Source organism: Thermobia domestica, chromosome 7 (genome assembly GCF_964235325.1).
Source record: "Thermobia domestica chromosome 7, izTheDome1.hap1.1, whole genome shotgun sequence".
In the NCBI taxonomy this organism is placed as follows: domain Eukaryota; kingdom Metazoa; phylum Arthropoda; class Insecta; order Zygentoma; family Lepismatidae; genus Thermobia; species Thermobia domestica.
In genome coordinates, this window is record NC_137460.1 from 291,534,008 (window position 1) to 291,558,605 (window position 24,598).

General features: G+C 37.8%; 2 protein-coding genes across 2 annotated transcripts; both read left to right on the forward strand.

The window, feature by feature from the left end:
- Nucleotides 1–13,264: 13,264 nt before the first annotated feature.
- Nucleotides 13,265–16,510, forward strand: LOC145689795 (uncharacterized). Its single transcript, XM_081764000.1, has one exon. It carries the CDS (start codon nucleotides 13,265–13,267, stop codon nucleotides 16,508–16,510), a length of 3,246 nt encoding a protein of 1,081 aa, XP_081620126.1.
- A 59-nt stretch (nucleotides 16,511–16,569) lies between these two features.
- On the forward strand, nucleotides 16,570–18,372 carry LOC145689796 (uncharacterized). The gene has a single exon (XM_081764001.1). It carries the CDS (start codon nucleotides 16,570–16,572, stop codon nucleotides 18,370–18,372), a length of 1,803 nt encoding a protein of 600 aa, XP_081620127.1.
- Nucleotides 18,373–24,598: the final 6,226 nt, after the last annotated feature.

Consider the following 24,598-nt stretch of genomic DNA (forward strand, 5'->3'; position numbering starts at 1 on the left):
GAAAAGAAAAAAAAAACTGTTGAGTGGACCGAAGCGAATGAAATTGTCTGTAGATATTGGATATGAAAAGTAAGGCCTTTCGTGTTTAACAAGTGTCTCCATCCGATTTCTTCGAATTTGGCAGATCAACAACAAGCACAAACAGTAGGCCTATAGTATTTCAGGAGACACCCTTAAGCCTTACAATGTTTTTCCGCATAAACAAAAACACGTGCCGATTAATTTCATGTTTGCTGTTAATGCGTCAAAATGGATAGGGGCATCATAGAAACACGGAAGTCCTTGTTTACATAGAGTCTACACAATATCTACGCACAATCTCATTTGCTTCGGTCCACTTCTTCCTGCACTTTACGGTAATATTACTTTTATTTCGGAGGGCCCCAGGCCCCAAAACTGTTTTTCCGCACAAATTAAAACATGTTTCATTTATTTTTTTGGCAAATTGTCCCTATACGAAGTATCGTTGCAATTCTCCATACTCTTTAGGAACTTCTGACGTATACTTATTTCCCACTGAACCGCCTATTTTCAGGAAAATACGAAACCCAATTACCTCAATTTACGTCTACAAAATCTGTGCACAATTTCATTCAATTCGGTGCACTTGTTCTTGCCTTTTTGGCCTCAAATTTCAAAATTCTGGGTAGGGACTTCTGACGCCTAAAACCATTTTCCCCACAAAATAAACCAGTATTCGTTTTTTTTTCTCTTTTTTTGCATATTGTCCCTACACGATGTGTCGTTCCAATTCTTCAAGTCTTTTAAGCACTTCTGACATACTGTTATTAGCACTTTTGATATTTCATGATCAAAGGTTTGGAGGAGTCCAAGTTCCACCTAACCGTTTTTTCCAGGAAAATATGAAACCAGTATTCCCTCATTTTATGTCTACAATATCTGTGCACAATTTCGTTTATTCCGGTTCACTTCTTCTTGCCTTTCAGGCGTCAACTTTCAAAATTTTGGGTTGAGGCTTTTGCCCCCTAGAACCAATTTTCCCGCAGAAAATTAAAATAAAGTGTAAGTTTATTTTTTGCGTATTCTTCATACACAAAGTGTTGCAATTCTCCATGTCCTTTACACACGTCTGATATATATTTGGCACTTTTGATATTTCATGATCAAAGGTTTGGAGGGTTTTGTGCCCACCTAACCATTTTTCCAGGAAAATACAAAACACATATTCGCTTTTTTTTACGTCTGCAATATCTGTGCACAATTTCCTTCACATTGGTCCAGCTGTTTTTTGCCTTTCGGGCGTCAACTTTCAAATTTTTTGAGTGGTGGCTTTTGTCACCTAAAACCGTTTTTTCGCAGAAAATAAAAAAAAACACGTATTCGTTTATTTTATGTGTAGTATCTACCTGCCAAATTTTATTAAAATCAGAGTGTTACACTTGGGAAGTGTTACTTGTAAAAATATACCGTAATGCCGCTGATACCAGGTGGAATTAAAGAACACTTTTAAATGGGATTACAATTTCGTTTCCGTTCTGTTTATAATGTTAATGTATAAAACGATACACTCAATAACTTCTTGCTATTTTTGGTATGTGATATACGTAGCAGACAGTTTTCCCTACAGGTCTCTAGAAAATATTTTTTGATTTCGTTTGTGTTACAATGTAGTTTGTTTAAAGTAAACCGGTTCATAAATGACAAGTAAGAAAAGTTTAAGAGAAATACAGAACTGTTGCATTATTATTATTATTATTATTATTAGTAGTAGTAGTAGTAGTAGTAGTAGTAGTAGTAGTAGTATTTTTGAAACTTTAGAATTACGTGCTTACGAGGAATTGTGTTGGGCCCCCTCCGTAAATGAAAGCTGGATACGTGCCTGCACACAATGATAGACATATGAGTCATGGTGTAGACGGGCGTGCCAGGCGATAGAAGCCGAAGCGTCAAGAACTAAGACCAAACTTGTAGTTCAGCTTGCCGATTGATGCCACATTTTACCTGCTATGATATGTCGGATAATATGGTATGTGCAATAAACGAAGATCAGATAAGCGAGACCATGGCGAAATGATGTTTCATGCACTTAAACTTGTAAAATATTTGCGCAGAAAACATCTTTCACTCACTAGGTAAATTTTTGGGTATGATCGCACATCTTGCCTTATAAAGTATAGTCTTATAAAGAATATACAGGGTGAGTCAAAAGTCGTTGGACACCTGCTTAAGTTTGAAAGTCGACGGGAAAACTAAAATGTGATGATGGAGACAGCGGTTTGAAGAGGGGCCGAAACTTTTGGAGTGTATGTCATTCATGGCTGCCATCTTGGAATCCGTTATTTTGGATTCAAGCAGGGGCGGCTTGTCTATAAGTGCTGCAGAGCTGCAGAACTACCAGCTATTTTAGTGGAATACATGTATTTTCAATTTAGTTGAATTGTGTTTAATTTAATTAAGATAATAACATGTAATGATAATATTTAGTCTAACAGTGTCCTGAAATTGTACTGCTAGATAAGCTACATAGCGTACAATTACTGGAAACACCTTCTGGAAGCTTAATGATATTGCAAGAGCTGTGCACGGATTGCCCTATGTTTTAGCATTGAGACCAAACTCTTCACCAGCCGCACTGTATTACGTTTTCCTTGTTTGGTAGATAGGATTTACTAGAGCTGCACTTCCAGCAGCTCAGGACTCACGAATACTTCCGAAGAAGCCGAAGACACACGACGTGATGTACATGTGGCGCCTTTCTCCTGTTTTTTTAAGGTGTTCAGTATAGTTGTGCGCTTTAAAATAATAGTATTCCATGTTCGAGTTTGGGGGGGCGCGGTGGCTCAGTGGTAGAGCGTTCACCTCCGGTGCTTGGGGTCCCTGGTTCGATCCCAGCTCGCGCCGTTTGGACTTTGTGGTGGACAAACACCGTGCTCGTGGGTTTTCTCTGGGTTCTCCCGTTTCCTCCCACTCTTCATTCCACCATTTCACTCATTTCTCATTATCACCGTCTCCTTTAGCCTAACCGGCATAATCGTGGGACGTTAAACTTAAAGATTTCATTTCATTTCATGTTCGAGTTTGTGCAAATTTTCTGAATAAATTTGTGTAACAATTTTAAGGAATCCATAAAACTTTTGGAAATTCTTCTAACTACCCCAATGACAATAGTTGAAGCACAACGTTGCTTCTATAATTTAAAAATAAAATATTTTTGAGAAGCGCAAAATGCCAGGAAAGACTCAATGCTTTGGTTGCCTTATAAATCGAGCGTGATTTCATATCCACCATGCCGAACTTTAATGATAGAGTAATAAAACATCTTGCACAGCAGAAGACACGTCGGATGGATGGACTTCATTTACAAACAATAAAATAAGATAGCTATAATTCAGTAGTATTAATAAAATTTCTGCCTGTAGACATTACGTGAATCCGAAATTTTCTATGGTATCTGAAAACAGCATGTTTCTTACGATATGGGTATAGTATTTTTAAAGTTTGTTACACGTAACAGTGGCGTATTTAGGGGGGAGCTATCGGGCTCAAGCTCTCCCGAAACTCATTAAAACTTGTAGGCATCCCAAAGGAAAAATTAAGTGTTTATTCATATGCTGCGTATAGCTCCTCCCGAAACAAAATCTTAAATGTGCCATTGACACCCAATAATCAGAAACAATAGTATTTTGGTTGCATGCAGAGGCAGCTATAGGACGTTAAAAGTAGGGGGGGGCAAGACTTGAAGGAAGGTTGTATAACTAATAGAATACTATCTTTTTTGTTAAAATACCGTATATCGTATTTCATATATTATTAAGTAAATTGACAAGACCAACGCAAGTATATGTACTAGCCCTTTGTACTTTTAGACAGAGATTTGATTCCTTGCTCATGAACGTCTTAAAATTCAAAGCGGCTGACTAATATATTGAATCCGTATAAGAAGTGAAAGTATGCTGAAATTGTTGTGTTGCAATAGGTTAATTTTTGTGTTATTTTCCGTGGCAATTAAAACGCAACTTCTGCAGCTTTCTTAACTCCACGGGAAGATAACCATCACGTACTCATGCAATGGCGAATATTATATGGCACCATTTTTTCTATGAACCAGTAATACATACAAAAACTTTATATTTCCAAATGAATCTATATACATAAATGGGTTATATCAAAAAAGTGGGGTGCAACTGCCCCCCTTTGCCCCCCTAATCGCCGCACATGGTTGCATGATACAGTAAAGTTGTATATACGTTTATTAATTTCAATTATAATTATCATTTACAACGATTAAAGGGCTAAAAATTATGCTGGTTGGTGTACATTTTATAATTAATTACTGCAAACAGGAAATTTAATATACAAAAAACAAACTGTGCAGAACTGCCTCAGATTATGGTATCGAGCCGCTACTGGATTCAAGTCCTTTCTTTTAAATGGGAAGGGGGTGTATGACACATCAAGTAACACTAGCTTGATCTCAGGAATTTAGTGGTGTAATTTGTTTATCTCTATCTTGTACATTTTAGAAGTTATTACTGTTCAAAGTTGGAAATTACCTTGACACTGACCCAGTTCTTTCTTTGTTTAAGGTGATCTAAAATGGGTGTGACACGTGAACAGAAGATCAAAATCATCCTTATATCAGGGGAACGCAGCTACCGAACAATAGCAGCTGACTACAACGGACGGCACCCAGACAGAGAACCGGTACCGCATTACACGGTGGCTCACGTGATCATCAAATTCCGGGAGACGGGCTCTGTTCAAAATAGGGCACGCAGTAGGCGACCAAAGACTGCCACCAATGAGGAAACTGCAACGGCGGTTGTTGCGTCGTTTGTGAAAAGTCCTAAACAAAGTACCCGTCGTGTGTTCCTAGCATGTGCAATAAGCCAATCCTCTTTTGTCCGGATATCACACGCCAATCAGTGGCATCCTTACAAGCTGCACATGCAACATAAACTGAACGAGGATGACCCTGATCGCCGGTTGGAGTACTCCATGTGCGCTACTGAACAACACGAACTAGATCCTGTGTTTAACAAGGGTATACTGTTAAGCGGCGAGGCGTATTTCACTTTGAAATGCGAAGTTAATCTACATAATTGTCGATATTGGTGTGACGCAAATCCGAACTGGGTTGACCCGAGTCGAGATCTTAGTTCAGCAAAGGTGATGGTGTGGTGTGGCATATGGGACACCCGCATCATTGTGCCATTTTTCATTTACAACACCTTAACAGCACCATAGTATCTGATGCAGCTGCAGGACCTTGTGTTCCGTGCCACATTGAACGCCGACGGCATTTTCCATTTTATTTTCAGCATGATGGAGCCCCTCCACACTATGGACTTGGTGTCCGTGAATGATAAACGGCCAGGGTAGGGGATTGGTCACCGTGGTCCCGTGAAGTGGCTGCCCAGATCCCCTGACTTAACGCCCCTTGATTTTTATCTATGGGGACATCTTAAACATATACTGTATGCTGAGATAATCCGTGATTTAATACACCTGAAGCAACGCATCCAACAAACCTGTGACCAAATTTCAGGAGACATTCTCCTCTGTGTGCAGTCAGAGTGGTTGCGGCGACTACAGTTGTGCATGGCACGGGATGGTCAACACGTAAAACATGTGCTATAGCATTCAGTATCAATGTAATTTCCCACATTAATAACTTCTAAACTGTACAAGATTGAAAAAAATTACACCACTAAATTCCGGAGCACAAGCTAATGTTATTTGATGTGTAATACACTCCCCTTCCGATTTAAAAAATTGACTTAAATCCAAAATGGCGGATTTCAAGATGGCGGCCATGAATAACATACACTCCAATAGTTACGGCCCCTCATCAAATCTCGGTTCCCATAATCACTTTTTACTTTTCCCATCGATTTTCAAACTTAAGCAGGTGTCCAAGGACTTTTGACTCACCTTGCTAGAAACCTAAAGGAGACCAAATTCAACAATTTTCTATAGTTTTCTTTTTTAATAACGTGAAACTTGTTCATTTCATAACGATAAATCAGGTTTGATACTGAGAAGTCTGTTTCTCTATATATATACTTTTCACACTTTATTGGAAACACTTTTTGTTTTCAAGGAAAGAGGATGAGAAAAGAAGCTATACAACACCATAAACTGAAAACAATCGCTATTACAAATAGTACACTAATTCTAAATAAATATGTCATCAGAAAAATCATAAAGTTATTTCCTTATTAGATTGTTTCGGTTCTTACTAACATAAAAATTATAAAGTTTCTATAATGTTTTGTAAAAAAAAATTATGAGATCGGATGGGATTCGATGTGGCGTCAAAACAGTATAAGAATTAAGTCCGCCAGTCTACTCACTTGACCACACAGACTAACTTTCGGTGCCTGTCTTTTTCTTAACAAATAAATGCTCACGGCTATAGAGCAAGTCACTTCCAAACTTACGACAACACTTATTCTCTTTGTTTCTATATTTCCGTACAACATCTTGGTTACAGAAGCTAATTTATATTTGGCAGACAATTTACACCCTAGATTTAAGCCACTTATTCCAATATCTTACTCCACTTTGTAGTTCCTTGATTCAAATCTCCCCCTATCAATCCTGTTATTTCCTCTGCAATCATGTTCTGATACTTTAAAAAATCCCTCCAAAACATTATTGCCATTATACACAAAATTGACGATAATTTTGTTTTTTACTTATATTTTTATAATTTTATTATACTTTTTCGAAATATCTCCTTAGAAGGATTTCTTTGTATTATCTCCACTTGCTAATAACTGAATTCTAGCCATAAACGTAAGGAAAATTGAATAATTGTGAAAAATCGTGAGTTACAGTATACGCGATTTTTTTTTTTTTTTTTTTTTTTTTGCGCATGAGGGTACAAGTTTCTACCACTCTGCCAAATTTAACTTCACTCCAAACACAAGTCTTTTACCAACACGAATCACTAGTTCGAATGCATCACTATCCAATCCAATACAAATTAATTTGATTTTCATTGAATTATAAACATATCTATCATTTAACAAGTACCCTTTCTTAGTACGGTAGCCATAGTTTATGCATAAGCACTCAGAGACATGTTACTCCAATAGCTGATCAACACAGAATAAGGGCACTATGCATACAGGTGTCTGTGTATGCATGAAGGGGAGGACGAAGAGGAAAATTCATGTTTTATCTTGTTTATACGTGCCCCCATACACTTACGATCAAGATACCAATTCAGTAAATTCAAGATCATGCATGTTACGTCGAGACAAATGAATCTTCATTCCTTTATATGTTAAAGATGTATTGACGCTTTGTAAATACGTTAATAATGCACCATTATCTGCTTCCAAATTTTCAGTGCAGTGTCATGGTAAAATCACTTTCTCTCCTCCTTCAAATGTCACACATGTCTTCCTGCCATATATATCGTTGCAATTATCTCACAGTTTACAATACGGAATGGTACGCCAGTCTCTAAATCTCTCATTTTTGTAAAAGGAACCAATGATGACATAATAAGCTTATTTGATAAATTCATTGACGATACCATCTTTAATTTGACGTTTCTTCCTTCGCAAGAGGTACTAACGGAATGATCTACACAAGCTCATATGTGTACACACGTCACCATTCTTTCATTCGCTACTTTTCATCACGTGATCCTCCGCTATTTACTCAAGACCTGGGAAATGACCATTGCACATAGCAATCTGCGGGTGAATGGGACCAAGGCTGAATGTCAATGCTGCTGCTGCAGGTGCTGCAACAACTTTCATGTGGCACCCAATTCCTGGCACTTGCGCATACGAATTCTCATCCCGGTTTCAAAAAAGTCATGAAATACGATATTCACCTTAGCAACTAAGCCCAATTCAATCAAAGGACACATTTTATATAGTCTGCTCGCATGAACACTTACGTTCTTCGTCTGGGTGGAGCGGAAGTACAAAATAACTACCCAATACATGTCTAGGGTCACATACAGAAGAAGAAGAGGAAAATATCATCTTTCATTTGTCTCTATATATCCATACAGCCGTCCAAGAGCATACATATGACCTATCACCTAATAACATACTAGTTTAGGAAGGTTTAGGCCCACAGGGAACGTTCCCATGGCGGAAAAGTTTCCCACGCTGATGAACAGCCTCATATCTACTACGAGACAATTTTTGTTAGCGAGTTAAAAAGCCATTGTTAATGGACAATGCGAATGAGTGTGTTGACTATTGGACACTAAATAGGCGAAAGGTGAATGAAAAACCAGGTTATCGATAACATTTTCATCTCAAGAATAGCACAAGCGGGATGGCTGCTGTAATTGAAATATTGCTGTATGTAAGTCTGGGTAGTATGTAAGTCTGGGCCTTCAGTGTTTCATGTCCCCCCTGCCGTTATGAAATTCTGGCTAAACGAACTAGTATATGTTCCAGTAAAATAGTTTAGAATGATCAAGCCCCTGGTGTGATGAACACAGTATTTCATGTCACGGACCCCCCCTTCACGAAATCCTGGCTACGTGCCTGTCTGGGGGAACGTGAATCAAGTTTGGATCAAGAAATGCAAAATATTTTACATTTATCCTGTCTTAGTGATGAACAAAAATGGAATAAAGATAATAATGCTCTTCAAAAACATTTATATTTAATACGAAAACAAGAAGAATCCGTGACACTTTCAATTATGTCAACCAAATCAGAGGAACCTGAAGAAGAAGAAGAAGAAGGAGAAATATTATCTATACCCAAAATGTTTCGTAAATGAGCTGAATTACTACTGCACAGGGGGCGCCGCAAACTGAGATTACGAACTATGCCGAACACGTGTGACGTCATGAGGTAAGCACAGCCATGCCAGTTTTTCCAGTTTGTGGGAAATTTCCCGTAAAATGCGAAATTCTGAGCACTAGCGGGAATGCGGGAATTTTTCTTTAAAATAGGCTGGAAACGGGACATGGAGACATTCTCAACTTTTTTAAATACGCTATAGACAAATATTCCATCATATATTGTATGAAATATTTCATCAAAGTGGAATTTGAAAATTTATGATACCAAGTTGTATGCAACTTTTGGGTTGGTTACAACATTTGACACAACTGCTCTAAATTAGATCTTGTTTTATTTTTTATCCAACATTATATCAAAGAAAACAAACGAAAATCGCTATGCGGTGCACTAAAATTGAGTATGTGGACACGGAAAGTAATTGATATTATTTTTATGCATACTAGCAGTAATCTGTTTTGTATAACTATAAAATTAAAGAATACTAGGGCTAAGTGCCACAGATGACTTCCCAAAATTGGCGTAGATTGAGAATATTCCGTGACTTTTTTGAAAAAAAAAGCAAACATTTTTTTAAATTTTTTGATTTAAAAGATTTCTTAAGACGTTCTGGCATGTTATTACTTTAGCGCATGTTCAGATTATTGCGTACAGATTGACAATATGCCTGCATATGATGTGTCTGGAATGATCATGTGCTATCTTATTATATGTAGGCCTAGTTATTTCTTCACGAAATTAATTTGTAATGTCTTTAAAAATGTTTCTCAGGATAGGAGTTGCATTCATGAGTGCAGATTCACTTTACGAGGACTTTCTTTAAGGGCCTTCACTACACCGAAATTAAACTACAGCTAATTTTAGAGTTTTTCTCTATGTCTTCAAAACTAATAGAAATATTCAAAAAGCAGAAACGTAGTGAACTAAACAATACGATTGTGAATGTGATACTTTTACTATAATTCCCTATCTCTTTTTGGTATACCGCTATTTACATAACCCACGAAAACTGTTAAATCTATCTACAGTTGCAAATCGAAAGCAGATAGATGAGTTGTGATAACGGTATCACACACAAAATCGTATTGTTTAGTTTACTACGTTTCTACTTTTCGGGTATTTTTATTTATTTTCAGGATATTACAGAAAAACTAAAATTAGCGGTAGTTTAATTACGCAGTAGTGAAGGCCTCTAAGGTGTAACTACGCATCGAACGAATATCATTTAAAAAGAGACTGCAGGAAAAGCATCTTACGTTAGGTGACCATTAAAAGCGAGGATGATATTTAACCGATTCAGAGCAGGAGCACAGCATGGGACCAACAAGTTAGCACAGGGTTTTGTTCGCAAGAGACAGAGACACCAATAGCTGAAGATGAGAGCCAAAATGAGGGTAGCGAAAAACACTTAGTGTTGCATAAAATCAAAATAGGTTAGAGTGCGTAATATTTTCGCTATTCTAAATATAAATTAGAAGTTTCCTACACTGAAAAATTCCTCGGGAATTTAATATCTTACAGAACCCTCGATAATATGTACTCTCTCATTTTAACTGTAAAACCTAACATTTGGTAACTGTTTAGTAATGGGGAGCCAACACTAACGAAGACTGAAAACAATGTGCCCTGCGAGACTCTAACTCGCCTTTACTCACTAACGCTCGCTCGGCAATACTGTGTGAATTAAATGTTATTAAGCTAATCTAACCGAATGTTAATAGAAAATCGCAAAAAAGTCAATTAAAAACCTGTCCCCCCAAAAGCTAAACAATAGCCAAACATTTTTATGACGGACTATTTATTCTTAATCAGTGCCTCCCGGGGTGCATCAATGTACCTATGTTTTATGATAGAAAATGGACCCCTATACATGACCATATAACCATATAAGGTAATAGGACCTCATCCAAGGGAATAAATTATGTCGGAAACGAAACACGTGGTTGTACTAAAATTTGGTAATTTCGTACCCATGAAAGGGAACGAGATGGACCTCCCAAATTTATAGTAATATATATTAGCGTCTTATACTATTATACCAAACGTTTAAATTGGGCAATTTCTATAATTGAAGGGGTGGGCCAAGGTACCCCATCCCAAATTTTTAAACGGGTGCATCAATATACCCATGTCTTATAATAGGGAATGGACCAATATACATAACCAAATAATCATATAAGGTAATAGGACCTCATCCAAGGAGATAAAATTGAGCCAAAAACAAACACTTGGTTGTACTAAAATTTGGCAATTTCATACCCATGAAAGGGAACGAGATGAACCACCCAAATTTATAGTAATACATGTTAGGGTCCAGTACTATAATACCAAATATATAAAATAAGCAATTTCTAAAATGTAAGGATGCACCTATCTCTTATGATAGGGAATAGACCCCTATACATAACCATATAACCATATAAGGTAGTAGTACCTCATCCAAGGGAATTAATTGGGCCAAAATACCAAACACGTGGTTGTACTAAAATTTGACAATTTTGTACCCATGAAAGGAAACGAGGTGGATCACCCAAATTTATCATAATACATGTTAGGGTCCAGTATTAAAATACCAAATGTTTAAATTGGGCAATTTCTACAATTAAAGGAATGGGCCAAGTTACCCCTCCCAAATTTTAAAGGGGTGCACAAATGTGCCTATGTCTTATGATAGGTAATGGACCCCTATACATAACCACATAAGGTAACAGGATCTCATCCAAGAGGATAAATTGAGCCAAAAGACCAAACACGTGGTACAACGTATTGCTTACGTTTATATTTTGGCAATGTTGTAACCCTAAAAAGGAGCGAGGTGGACCACCCAAATTTATCATAATTCATGTTAGGGTCCAGTACTATAATACTAAATGTTTAAATTGGTCAATTTCCAAAACTAAAGGGGTGGGCCAAGGTACCCCTCCCAAATTTTTAAAGAGGTGCACAAATGTACCTATGTCTTATGGTAGGTAATGGACCCCTATACATAACCATATAACCATATAAGGTAATAGGACCTCATCCAAGAGGATAAATTGGGCCAAAAGACCAAACACGGGTACAACGTATTCCTTACGTTTATATTTTGGCAATTTTGTACCCCTAAAAGGGAACGAGGTGGACCACCCAAATTTATCATAATACATGTTAGGGTCCAGTACTATAATAACAAATGTTTAAATTGGGCAATTTCCAAAATTTAAGGGGGCTGGTCCTAGGTACACCTGCCGAAATTTAGGGGTGGGCCATGGTACACCTGCCAAAATTTAGAGGGGGTAGTCCTAAGTACCCCTAGGTTATTGACCCCGGGCCAAGGTCATTGACCTTTGACCTATGACGTCACAAAAAATTTTGCTGACTCGGCTCAATATACGCGGACCCCTACTACTATGTGTGTGTGTGTGTGTCAAGTGATTATGGTCACCATCGCTGTACAGTATGATTTCTAGGTACGTTCCATCATCAGCCATATGAACATTAGTGTGGACAGTGTAGAGTCGTCATCGTCATCAATATTGTAGTACGTGTAAAGTGACGAGTTCAAATCATTCACACAGTAAACGTGAAATGGTTTTTCAAACTGTGTGTGTTAATTAAGAATAGTGTTTAAGTTTTTTTAAAAAAAAGATGTACTATACTTACCATCGTTTATTCTTGTGTAAATATTATCATCAATAAAGAGTTTGTATTCTTCTTTCTTATCTTTGAAAAAACAAATGTTTCTTTTTTATTTTCTTCCATTTCGTAATAAGTATGTTTTATGATCAATTATATAATTTAATAAATATATCACAAAACATATTTTGTACTTTCTTTAAACTCATTGTCTTAAAGAATTTCACACTCTTTTTAATTCATTGATGTAATCATATAACATCATACTAAAAGGGTTGATGTTAGTCCTAGAATAAAACTAGCACATAACAAGCTTCTTCAATCAACAACCGCCAAATATCCTCTCGTGTTTGGGCCATTCTGTTCTTTGCCAATTAATTATTATTAATTTTGTCTATGACAGCCTTATATTAAATTTTTGACAGTGTTATTCTGCATGTAGTGCCAATTTTTGTGTACAGATGGCTCTTGGGGTGACTTTTTCTCTACCCCGAAGTTTCGCATACTGGTTCCTTTTCTCCCATTGTTCAAAATTTACAGTTAGGCCGCGTCCAAGCATCTTTTGTCAGTGTGTGGGAGTGAGAGCTTTTGTGTGTAACGCGCTACCGCGATCGTGCTTGGAGGACCAAATTACATTCTTTTTCGATTGGAATAACTATCAATCTTTTGTGTACTAAATACAGTCCATTAATTGTGTAATTCTTATTAATGTTACTATTAAATAATTATCAACCGTTTTTACGCTGTTTTTTATGTATGTTAAAACAACAAACCGTTGTTTGGATAAACATCTAAATGGTCCTCTTTCCGGGCCGGATCCGTAACCGTTGTGAGCAGTTTTAAACGAACAGTGTGAACATTCTATTCTGGTTTTAAAGTGTTTTGTGTTTATTATTAAGATGGAGACATTTGCTGTGAAGAAACGGACCCCAAAGTCGAAAATCACAAGAGCTGAAAAAGCCGTTGAGCTTTTGACAACAAGTGAAGTGAACGCCATTCTTGTTCACAAAGAAAAAGTGGCGGATCTTGAACGAGAATGCTCAGCGTTGTTGGAAGATTGTGCTTCGGTGCCAACAGATGAAGAATACACAAGGGAAGAAGTGGACATTGCGGAGATGGACAACAGGATAGTGAAACTGCGGGTGTCATTAATTGGATTACAAGTGTCCCAACCCCCTCCCCCAAACCCTGTGTCTGAAATGCAACAAGTGAGTGACATTAGGTTACCCAAACTCCAGCTTCCAGTGTTCTCAGGAAATCTATTTGACTGGCTTTCGTTCCATGACTTATTCGTGGCCTCTGTGCATAATAACGAGAAACTGACAGGTGCTCAAAAAATGCAGTATTTAAAAACATCGTTGCAAGGGGAGCCGGCACAGCTTTTACAAGCTATGCAGATAACGGATAGTAATTATAAGGAAGCATGGGTCATGTTAAACGCGCGCTATCATAATAAGCGAGAAATAGTAAACTCGATTTTGAAACGGTTAGTTACACAACCTTCCATTAAACAGGAATCAGCAGCCGCGTTAAGAAAATTGATAGACACCACCATGGAGTGTACGCGTTCTCTTAAGGTGTTGGAACAACCAATCGAACATTGGGATGCGCTCTTAGTGTACCATACAGCGGACAAATTAGACAACGAGACACGTAGACAATGGGAGCTTTCTTTGAACTCAAGTGAGCAGCCATCTTTTGAGCAACTCGCGGCATTTTTGAACAACAGAGCCCGCGCTCTTGCTGTTGCGGCCAATGACAAGCCGAGACAACCACCCGCCACTAGTGACCCAATGAAAGGCCGCGAAAAGAAATCAGCGTCCTCTTATGTCAGTACCGCTCAACGTACTCAAACTCTATGTGAAATGTGTAGTTCTGACCACCCTCTTTACAAATGTGCCGAATTTACCAAACGAACAGTAGAAGATCGTGTCGCGTTCGTGAAGGAGAGAAAACTATGCTTTAATTGCATGCGCAAAGCATGTTGGAAGGACAAATGCTCATCCAGCAAATGTCGAAAGTGTGATAAGAAACATCATGCATTATTACATTTTAATAGAAGTGAGTCGACGTCGAACCCAGTACAATCTCAGGAAACAAGTTTTGCCTCTCATGTGACTTCCGAAGTCAGTGTTCCTCATGTCCTATTGTGTACTGCTATCGTGAAAATATTAGGGAAGGATGGTGTGCCATATCCATTCCGGTGTATGCTCGATTGCGCATCAGAGTCCAGTTTTGTTACTGAAAATTGCGTGCAGAAGCTTGGTCTTCGAAAAATCAGATCCAGTGTGGTGATTTCCGGTATAACGGGAGCAGGGGTAGGAACTGCTAGTGCTATGGTGAATTTGAAGTTTCAACCTCTAGGCGGAAGTTGTGAAACATTCGAAACCAAGGCTGTTGTAGTGCCCAAGGTGACCTCAAATCTACCAAAACAGCCATGTCCCGAAGCAACGTTCTGGCCACATTTGACAGGTTTAAGGTTCGCGGACCCCACTTTTAATGAGGTAGGGTCCATTGACATTCTTCTCGGTGCTGACGTGTTTCCGTCTCTCATGCTCGGGGGAAAGCGGGTCGGGCCCCCAGGCTCACCTATTGCTCTTGAAACGACACTGGGATGGGTGTTATCCGGAAGTGTAGGTTCTAGAGCCAGCAACGTGACAGTGACATCATGCCGTGTATCATGTGAAATAGATTCCGCCCTTCAAAGTTTCTGGGAACTAGAAGAGCTGCCTCAGCAAACGCACTTATCCAAAGAAGAAAAGGATTGTGAGCAACATTTTCTGAAAACCCACCACCGTGACTCACAGGGACGTTATGTGGTAAGACTACCTTTCAGGGGTAGCGCGCCAGAACTAGGAGAATCACGCGAGATCGCGATTAAGAGATTATTGAACATGGAACGTAAATTAGCGAAACAACCTGTGTTACAGCGGCAGTATCGTGAGTTCATGGACGAATATCTTGAATTGGGACATATGGAGCTTATCCCCGCAAGTGAGAAAAATGTGCCCCCCGAAAAAAGTTGCTACCTGCCGCATCACGCGGTCTTAAAACCTACTAGCTCTACCACGAAAGTACGAGTGGTTTTCGATGGAAGTGCGGAAACAACTTCTGGGGTGTCCTTAAATCAAAGGCTCATGGTGGGCCCGAAGTTACAGGAAGACATTTTTCCTATTCTAGTTCGCTTTCGCGAACATCGTGTGCCATTATGTGCTGATATTAAACAGATGTACCGTGCCATACGAGTGCATAAAGACGATGTGGACTATCAAAGGATTGTTTGGAGAAACTCGCCAAGTGAAACTATACAGGACTACCGCCTACTCACCGTCACTTATGGTACCGCTCCTGCTAGCTTCCTTGCCACGAGATGCCTACTCCAGGCGGTCGAAGATGAAGGGGAGAGATACCCGCTAGCAGCCGAAGCCGTGAAACGGGATTTTTTCATGGACGACTACCTCGGAGGTGCGAGCAGTGTGAGGGACGCAATTGAGTTGCAGCAGCAGCTAATTCAACTGTTACGGGAATGCGGTTTTGAGCTTCGAAAATGGTTATCTAGTGAACCAAAAGTGCTTGAGGCCGTTCCCCCCCACTTGCGCGAAATGGATGTGCCCTTCAATTTCAGTGAAGAAAGCAACTTTAAGACTCTCGGGGTGCAGTGGTCACCTGTAAGTGACGAATTTGGTTTCAGTGTATCCATCCCTCCTCCTCCCTCTGTGTGGACAAAACGGAAGGTACTATCGGAAGTGGCCAAATTCTTCGATCCTCTTGGTCTTCTTTCCCCAGTGACTATAAAGGCTAAGATACTATTGCAATCCTTATGGAAGGAAAACTTAGGCTGGGATGAACCCCTTTCTCTTGAGACCAGTGCAGTGTGGCAAGCATACTGTGACTCACTATTTGTGTTAAGTGAGGTGAAGGTAGCGCGATGTATCAGGCCATTTGACGCTGTCAGCTGTCAGCTGATAGGTCATTGTGATGCTAGCGAACGAGCTTATTGTGCAGTGGCCTACCTACGATCAGAATGTGCAGACGGGGGTGTGGGCGTAAGCCTCATTGCGGCTAAGACTAAGGTTGCGCCCATCAAAGCTGTGTCCCTCCCCCGATGGAGTTGTGTGCGGCATTACTGTTGGCTAAGCTACTAAAAACAATTGCTAGTGCAATTAATCTCGATGTGAAAGAAGCTAGAGCCTTTACGGATTCTATGGTCGTGTTATCGTGGTTAGCTCAGTCACCGGACAAATGGCGAACCTTCGTTGCTAACAGAGTAGCGAAAATACAAAATATTCTGCCCGCCCCCCAGTGGGGACATGTCGAGAGTAAGGACAATCCAGCGGACTGTGCTACGCGGGGGGTCATGCCCCAGGAGCTCTTAGGTCACCCTCTGTGGTGGGAGGGTCCTTCGTGGATGCGCGAAGCAGTGTTGCCAGCGTCATTTTGTACTCCGGCTGCCTCAAGTGTAGTTGAAGAAAGAAGAAAATGTGTCACAGTCATGTGTGTAAACACCGAAAATGACCTTGCGAACCGCTACTCCTCCCTGTCAAAGTTGAAAAGAGTGGTGAGCTGGTGTCGGCGGTTTATTTACAATTGCAGAAACCCAAAACAGAAGCTTCGTGGTTCATTGACCGCGACAGAATTAGAAGAAAGTCTTTTGTGCCTGGTCAAGATAGTGCAACAAAGTGTTTTTTCTACAGAGCTTAAGCGTCTACAGAATGAACAACCCCTTCCCCGTAAGAGCAGTTTGTTATGTTTGACTCCCTTTATTGACAGTGATGGAATTTTACGTGTTGGTGGAAGGTTGCAGAATGCCGAGATGTCCGTGGATAGGAAACACCCTATTTTGATGCCCAAAAGGCATAAACTTACTCGTCTATTGGTGGAATGTGAGCATGCAAACACTTTGCATGGTGGGCCTCAATTAGTGCTGGCTACCCTGCGAACAAAGTTTTGGGTGCTGGGGGCCAGAAGTTTAGTGCGTGATGTCATTCACAAATGTGTACGGTGTCAGCGTTTCAATGCAAAAACCCAGACTCAAATTATGGGTTCACTGCCAGCATCCCGGGTTAATCCCGGCAAGTGCTTTTCCAAAGTTGGCGTAGACTACGCTGGGCCATATGTTCTGAAAAACAGTTATGGAAGAAGTCGTATTAAGGGTAAGGGCTATATTGTTCTGTTTGTGTGTCTCGCTACCAAGGCCCTTCACCTTGAATTGGTATCTGACGCCAGCACCAATTCATTTCTAGCCGCTTTGAAGCGATTTATAGCCCGCAGGGGTGTTCCAAGTGATTTTTATAGTGACTGTGGTCGAAATTTTGTGGGCGCTAGTAAAGAATTAAATCAGCTGTTGAAGGCCAGTGCGCATTCCAAGGAAAATAAACTGACCACATCATTCCTCTCCGAAAGGGGGATAACTTGGCATTTTAATCCCCCTTCTTCCCCTCACTTTGGTGGTTTATGGGAGGCCGGCGTGAAGAGTGTCAAGCACCATTTAAAAAGAATAATGGGAAATGTAACATTGTGCTACGAAGAGATGTGCACCGTGCTGGCCCAAATAGAAGGAATTCTGAACTCGCGCCCTCTCACACCGTTGTCAGAGAATCCTAATGATCTCTCCTGTCTTACCCCTGCTCACTTCTTAGTTGGGGAATCCCTCTTGGCCCTCCCAGAGAAGGACTGCTCGTCCCCTAACCTCTCTCACCTTAGAAGATGGCAGCTTGTGCAACAGCTTGTAAGGCATTTCTGGCGTCGCTGGTCATTAGAGTATGTGTCCTGCCTCCAGCAAAAGGCAAGGTGGTTTACGCTACAAGATAACCTGAAGGTGGGCGACATGGTGATAATAAAGGAATCCAACCTCCCCCCACTACAATGGAAGCTTGGGAGGATCAAGGAAGTTCACTCAGGCCGCGATGGAGCAGTGCGTGTAGTTACGATTAAAACAGCCCAGGGTGAACTGAAACGTCCTATTGTGAAACTGTGTTTAATCCCGTTCAATTCCGAAAATAAATAGGTCATGGCAGGGTGTTGTGATAAGTGCATTGGCTGCTGTCGTTATAATTTGTAAATAGTGCTTTCATGTTTCAGCGTATTAATATTCATTAGTCTTATGCAGTGTATGTGATTTGTGTGATTCAAGGCTTGTGAAGTTACTATTTTCTTTGAAACTTGAGCGTTTCAAGGTGGGGGCTATGTTTGGGCCATTCTGTTCTTTGCCAATTAATTATTATTAATTTTGTCTATGACAGCCTTATATTAAATTTTTGACAGTGTCATTCTGCAATTTTTGTGTACAGATGGCTCTTGGGGTGACTTTTTCTCTACCCCGAAGTTTCGCATACTGGTTCCTTTTCTCCCGTTGTTCAAAATTTACAGTTAGGCCGCGTCCAAGCATCTTTTGTCAGTGTGTGGGAGTGAGAGCTTTTGTGTGTAACGCGCTACCGCGATCGTGCTTGGAGGACCAAATTACATTCTTTTTCGATTGGAATAACTATCAATCTTTTGTGTACTAAATACAGTCCATTAATTGTGTAATTCTTATTAATGTTACTATTAAATAATTATCAACCGTTTTTACGCTGTTTTTTTATGTATGTTAAAACAACAAACCGTTGTTTGGATAAACATCTCGCAAAAGTGCAAGTGAAGTCATTCGTTATGCCAAAGAATCTTCATTCAAAAATAATCGAAAATTTATTTATGGGAGTATTACCAACTCGAGTGATTGTGGCGTTTACTCAAAATGATGCAAACACAGGAACGATAACTTAAAATCCATTTCATTTCAAACATTTAGACGTCAATTTCTTCTCGTTATACTTTAATGGAAAACCTGTACATTCAAAACCTTTATAACCAGATTTCGAAAACAACCTATATGTTTCTTCATATCATACCCTATTCTGTTGATCAGATATTAACTTTTCCAATCATGGCATCAACATTCCCCGCCTTGACTTTTCTCAATGATACACTAGCTTTGTTTTCGACATTAAGCAAGATGGAGAAGCCACAGAAGTGCAGCATTGGAATCTTATACGGCATGGTTGTGTTCGTCTGGAAGTTTATTTTAAGAACACTCTACCAGCACCTGTCTCATGCATCACATATGGTGAGTTCCAGTCACTGTTAGAAGTAGATCACCAAAGGAACATCATCATGGATTTTTAAAGGCACGTTATTATTATTTTAATACCGCAACATATATGAACATGTGTGCATTTTTATACATGACTTCCTCTACACTAGAATTATTGAATGCACTTCAAACAATTTCTTTATTTCAAAATCACTACATTGGCGTATTTGCCTGGAATCAATTACCATTACATGTCATGATACCTGTAGTTATCGTCATAAATACAGATCCATCCAGTAAAATCGGTACCCATTGGTCATCCATATATATTAATACTGATGGACGTGCTGACTATTTCGATACATTTGGGTTTCCTCCATATGTAATGCAACATATTCCTTTACTACGTAGAAATTAAATTTCTTATAAATTTAATAATAAACATATCCAAAATGTGAAATCGTCCCAATGTGGACATTATTCATACTTATTCCTTTGCTTCAAAGCTAAAGGAAAGTCCTTAAACGATTTTCTTTATAATTTCTCATTAACACCCGAAAAAATTATCTTCGATTATTCTATTACTGCAGGTAATCATTTATCCTTCTTATTCTTCTTCTTCTTCTTCTTTGTATACGTATTATTATTATTTCCTTATTATCACTGTTATTTTCTCTTTTGCGTTTGTTTTGTATTCTTATATTATCGTTTCTTTATTTGTTCATTTTTATTATTTCTTTATTTGTTCATTATTATAGATAAAATAATTTGTTATGATTTTCACTTTTTTCATTTCAGACAATAAAAAATCGTAATCAGAAATATGGGCTGCATCATTGTACATTATGACTTCTAGCTACCTTTCATCATCATAATAATATAAACAATAATGTGCACTGTGTATCGAGTCATCATCATCACTATAAAAATATTACTATAATGTGTGTGTGTGTGTGTCAAGTGATTATGGTCACCATCGCTGTACAGTATGATTTCTAGGTACGTTCCATCATCAGCCATATGAACATTAGTGTGGACAGTGTAGAGTCGTCATCGTCATCAATATTGTAGTACGTGTAAAGTGACGAGTTCAAATCATTCACACAGTAAACGTGAAATGGTTTTTCAAACTGTGTGTGTTAATTAAGAATAGTGTTTAAGTTTTTTTTAAAAAAAAAGATGTACTATACTTACCATCGTTTATTCTTGGGTAAATATTATCATTAATAAAGAGTTTGTATTCTTCTTTCTTATCTTTGAAAAAACAAATGTTTCTTTTTTTATTTTCTTCCATTTCGTAATAAGTATGTTTTATGATCAATTATGTAATTAAATAAATATATCAGAAAACATATTTTGTACCTTTTTAAAACTCATTCTCTTAAAGAATAATTCATTGATGTAATCATATAACTATATAATAATAATGAATTCAAATATTTAATCAGTTATTCTTTCGTAAATTGAAACAAATATGTTAATTCAATTTTATTATTATTATGATAGACTTTCTTTTAAAATTTAATATTAATTATTTTAATTTTTTTTCTAAATAAAAAGGCCTATCATACTTAAGGCCGAATTATGTAATAATAATGACTTCAAATACAAACGTTTTGATTTCTTTATCAAACATTTCAAGTATATGAATTCATTATAATTATACATAATACTTATAGTATAGAAGGGAAAACTTGATACTATTTTCTTATCATGAAAACATTAGTACACTTATTAAAAAATCCCATCACAGTAAAGTGTATGAAAAGATCACAAAACACGTTTTTTCTAAACGAAACATTTCACTTTCACTATATTTTTATTGTTATATGTTTACTACACTGTTTTGTATATATGAAAAAACAAATCAGTTTTTTCATTATGAACAGACGCCAATTTCGTCGATACCCTCCACAGGTTGAGTATCTGGTCCTCCCCACCATGGCTGTGTTTGCCTACCAAATAAATCAGCCATATTTGAATCTATGAGTTTTTGTTCGCAGAATACTTTCATTTCCAATTTTAATCTTTCACCATCAATGTTCACATCACTCTTCTTATCAGGACATACAGTTGGAAAACTGATGTTCATTCAATTAATAATACTCTACTCATCCACACATGTATGACAACCGACAAGTCCTCTGCATGTAAGACATTGCGATTGTACATGATTGCGAATAGTATCAGTAGACAAGTCAAAATATTCACGTAGCACAATACTCCAAATTTTACTGTTTTTCACAGTATTGTTCAATGCACGTTAATAATTTCAAGAAATAAAGCCAATCACTTGAAGTTAAATACACAGTGTTTCGAAGAGCATGAAGTGTTCCTTTCTTCTCTAACATTACTAATTTTTCACACATTAGTTTTCTCACCACCAGTTCGTTATTTCGCCAAAGATTTTAAAAATGTGAGCACCACATGAGAATTTAAATATCCCGAAACAAACGGGGTTAAATGTACCCTTACACGCAGAAACAAATTGCATGTATACTGTAACTCACGATTTTACGCAATTATTCAATTTTACATACGATTATGGGTAAAGTTCAGTTATTAGTAAGTGGAGATAATACAAAGCAATCCTTCTAAGGAGATATGTCATATTGATAGTTTCCACCAAAATTGCGAGATAGCAGCTTATTTTGCAAAAAAAATATAATAAAATAATAAAAATATAAGCAAAAAACAAAATTATGGTCGGTTTTGTGTATACTGGCAATAATGTTTTCGAGGGATTCTTTGCAGTAGCAGAGCATGATTGCAGAGGGAATAACAGGATTGGTAAGTGGAGAGTTGAATCAAAAAATGGAAAGTGAGGTAAAATATAGCATTTATTGGCTTAAATCTAGGGTGTAAATTGCCTGCCAAATCTAATTTAGCTTGTGTAACTAAGATGTTGTACGGAAATATAGAAACAAAGAGAATAAGTGTTGTCTTAAGTTTGGAAGTGACATCCTCTACCGTATAGTCATGAGCATTTATTTGTTAAGAAAAGACAGACGCCAAAAGATAGTCTGTGTGGTCAAGTGGGTAGAGTGGCGGACTGGTAATTCTTATACTGTTTTGACACCACGTCGAATCCCATCCGATCCCATCTTTTTTTTTACAAAACATTATAGAGAATGTATGATTCTTATATTAACAACAGCCGAAACAATATAATAAGGAAATAACTTTTTGTTTCTTCTGATGACGTATTTATTCAGAATTAGTTTACTATTACTAATAGCGACCCCGTTTTTACAGAGCAAAAGTAACCTCAACTCGCTTCGTGTGTGTCTGTGAGTCAGGAACAGAAAAAAGGAAAACATGCACGACCTGCGGCCTTACGCACAGAGTGACGAAAGTAGAATAGCTCTTTGTCGTGAAGAAAAATAAAAGGCTGATGTTGAATTACTGTTCTAGTGTTTCTGTGTGTGTGTGTTTCTTTTTAGGGTATTGACTCTCTCTCTCCTTTTTTCATATCCACAAGTGCAAGAAATGCAATCATAAGTCTGTGTAAGGAATAAGGAATGCTTTCTTTTAACAAAACTAAATTTTACAGCTCTGTTTGTGAAGAACACGAATGCTTCCAAAATGTGCCATGGATATTAATTATAATCATACCGTTCTTCCGAATAATACATTAGCATGGAAAACTGACAACAAAATGATGTAACATGCATAACCTTTTTTTTCTAGCGTGACAACACATTAAACATAACAAATTAAATTTTGGGGATTACAAATTATCATTTTATATGTCGGTATAGGCCTATTTGTTTTCACATTCGAGCGACGAAAGAAGAAAGTGTGTTGATAGCTATGAAAGCCGAATATCAAATTTTAATGAATTCAAGTTACATGACTCCTACATATCGAAAAAGTGATTTTTCTATGTCTGTCCATCTATTCGTCTCTTGGTTTGTCACGCTTTTACAAGCACTCAAATAGAAGCCATACTGTTCAACGTATCTGGACCTAATTCTAGACATAACGTTTTAATAACACTATCGTTTCGAAATTTATATTCTTAGACACCTAAAAGTAAGGGTGGTTTACTAGAGGATTAAAATTTAAAATAATTAAGTTTTCCAAAAGATACAGTTGTGACGGTTTTATTAACTTTTCATAAATATATAAGCTTACTTTATTAACAAATCTCCACCGTATATGAATATTTTTTCGGAAAAATATATATGGTGTAATTTACTATATGGTATGCGTTCTTTTTGCACAATTTTCTCAACCACATTTCATAAATTAGCGTATCATAATAAGATAACAATATGACAACTCGTTCGAAGTAGTAGTTTTCTTTTAAGGTGAGTTTTTTCCCGATGGTTTTTCCCATTAACGCCTAAGGCGATTTTGTTCTTACTTCCTAACGAAATGTTTCATTAACCTTTAGGACACGAAGTAACTATATTTAGTTACCTAAAAATAAGGCTTGGGATACGAAGTAACTATTTATAGATATCTTGCAGTTTGCCCACTAAACCTAATTGTTTTTTAACTTTCTGGGTATCTCATATATGTACTTGCATGTGTTTTACTCAGGAGACATACTAGGCAACTGCAGAAATTGGCGCCGTATCCCAGGCTTTATTTTTTAAAAAGGCTCCGTAATCAAAAGGTTAATAAACTAACATACAGCATAAACCGTTTATCCCGATAACATACAGAAGTGGTTTTCTCAAGGGTTGATTTTTTTTTTACAATTTTCTCAGTAATAGCTGAGATAAATTTGTTCTAATTTCAGTAAAGATATGTTCTGTAGTAATCTAATAATATGCTATTACTCGCGTGTTCCGAAAAGAAAAATCCAAAAAAGAGAGAGTTTTCTTTGACAGTGAAAATTTTCCCGACGATTTGCTTAAAAATTACTCGATATACTGTCAAAATTACAGATAGAATAGTTTACCTTTGGAGGTAAGCTTTTCCCGATGACTTCCCAAAAACGACTCAGGAGATGTTTGTTGTTCATATTTCACAAATACATGTTACATAAATAAGCTAGCTATATCGTATAATGCCCTCATCCTGAAAATTACTTTTTACAGTAAGTTTTACCCTGCGATTTTTCAAGAACGACTCAGGCGATTGTGTTCGTATTTCATAAATAAATTATGTTTTAGGGAAACACTAACAATATAGCATAGCTCGTTTTACC

Coding starts and splice junctions, on each gene's coding strand:
- LOC145689795 (XM_081764000.1), top strand. CDS start 13,265: ATGGAGACATTTGCTGTGAAGAAACGGACCCCAAAGTCGAAAATCACA.
- LOC145689796 (XM_081764001.1), top strand. CDS start 16,570: ATGGTCGTGTTATCGTGGTTAGCTCAGTCACCGGACAAATGGCGAACC.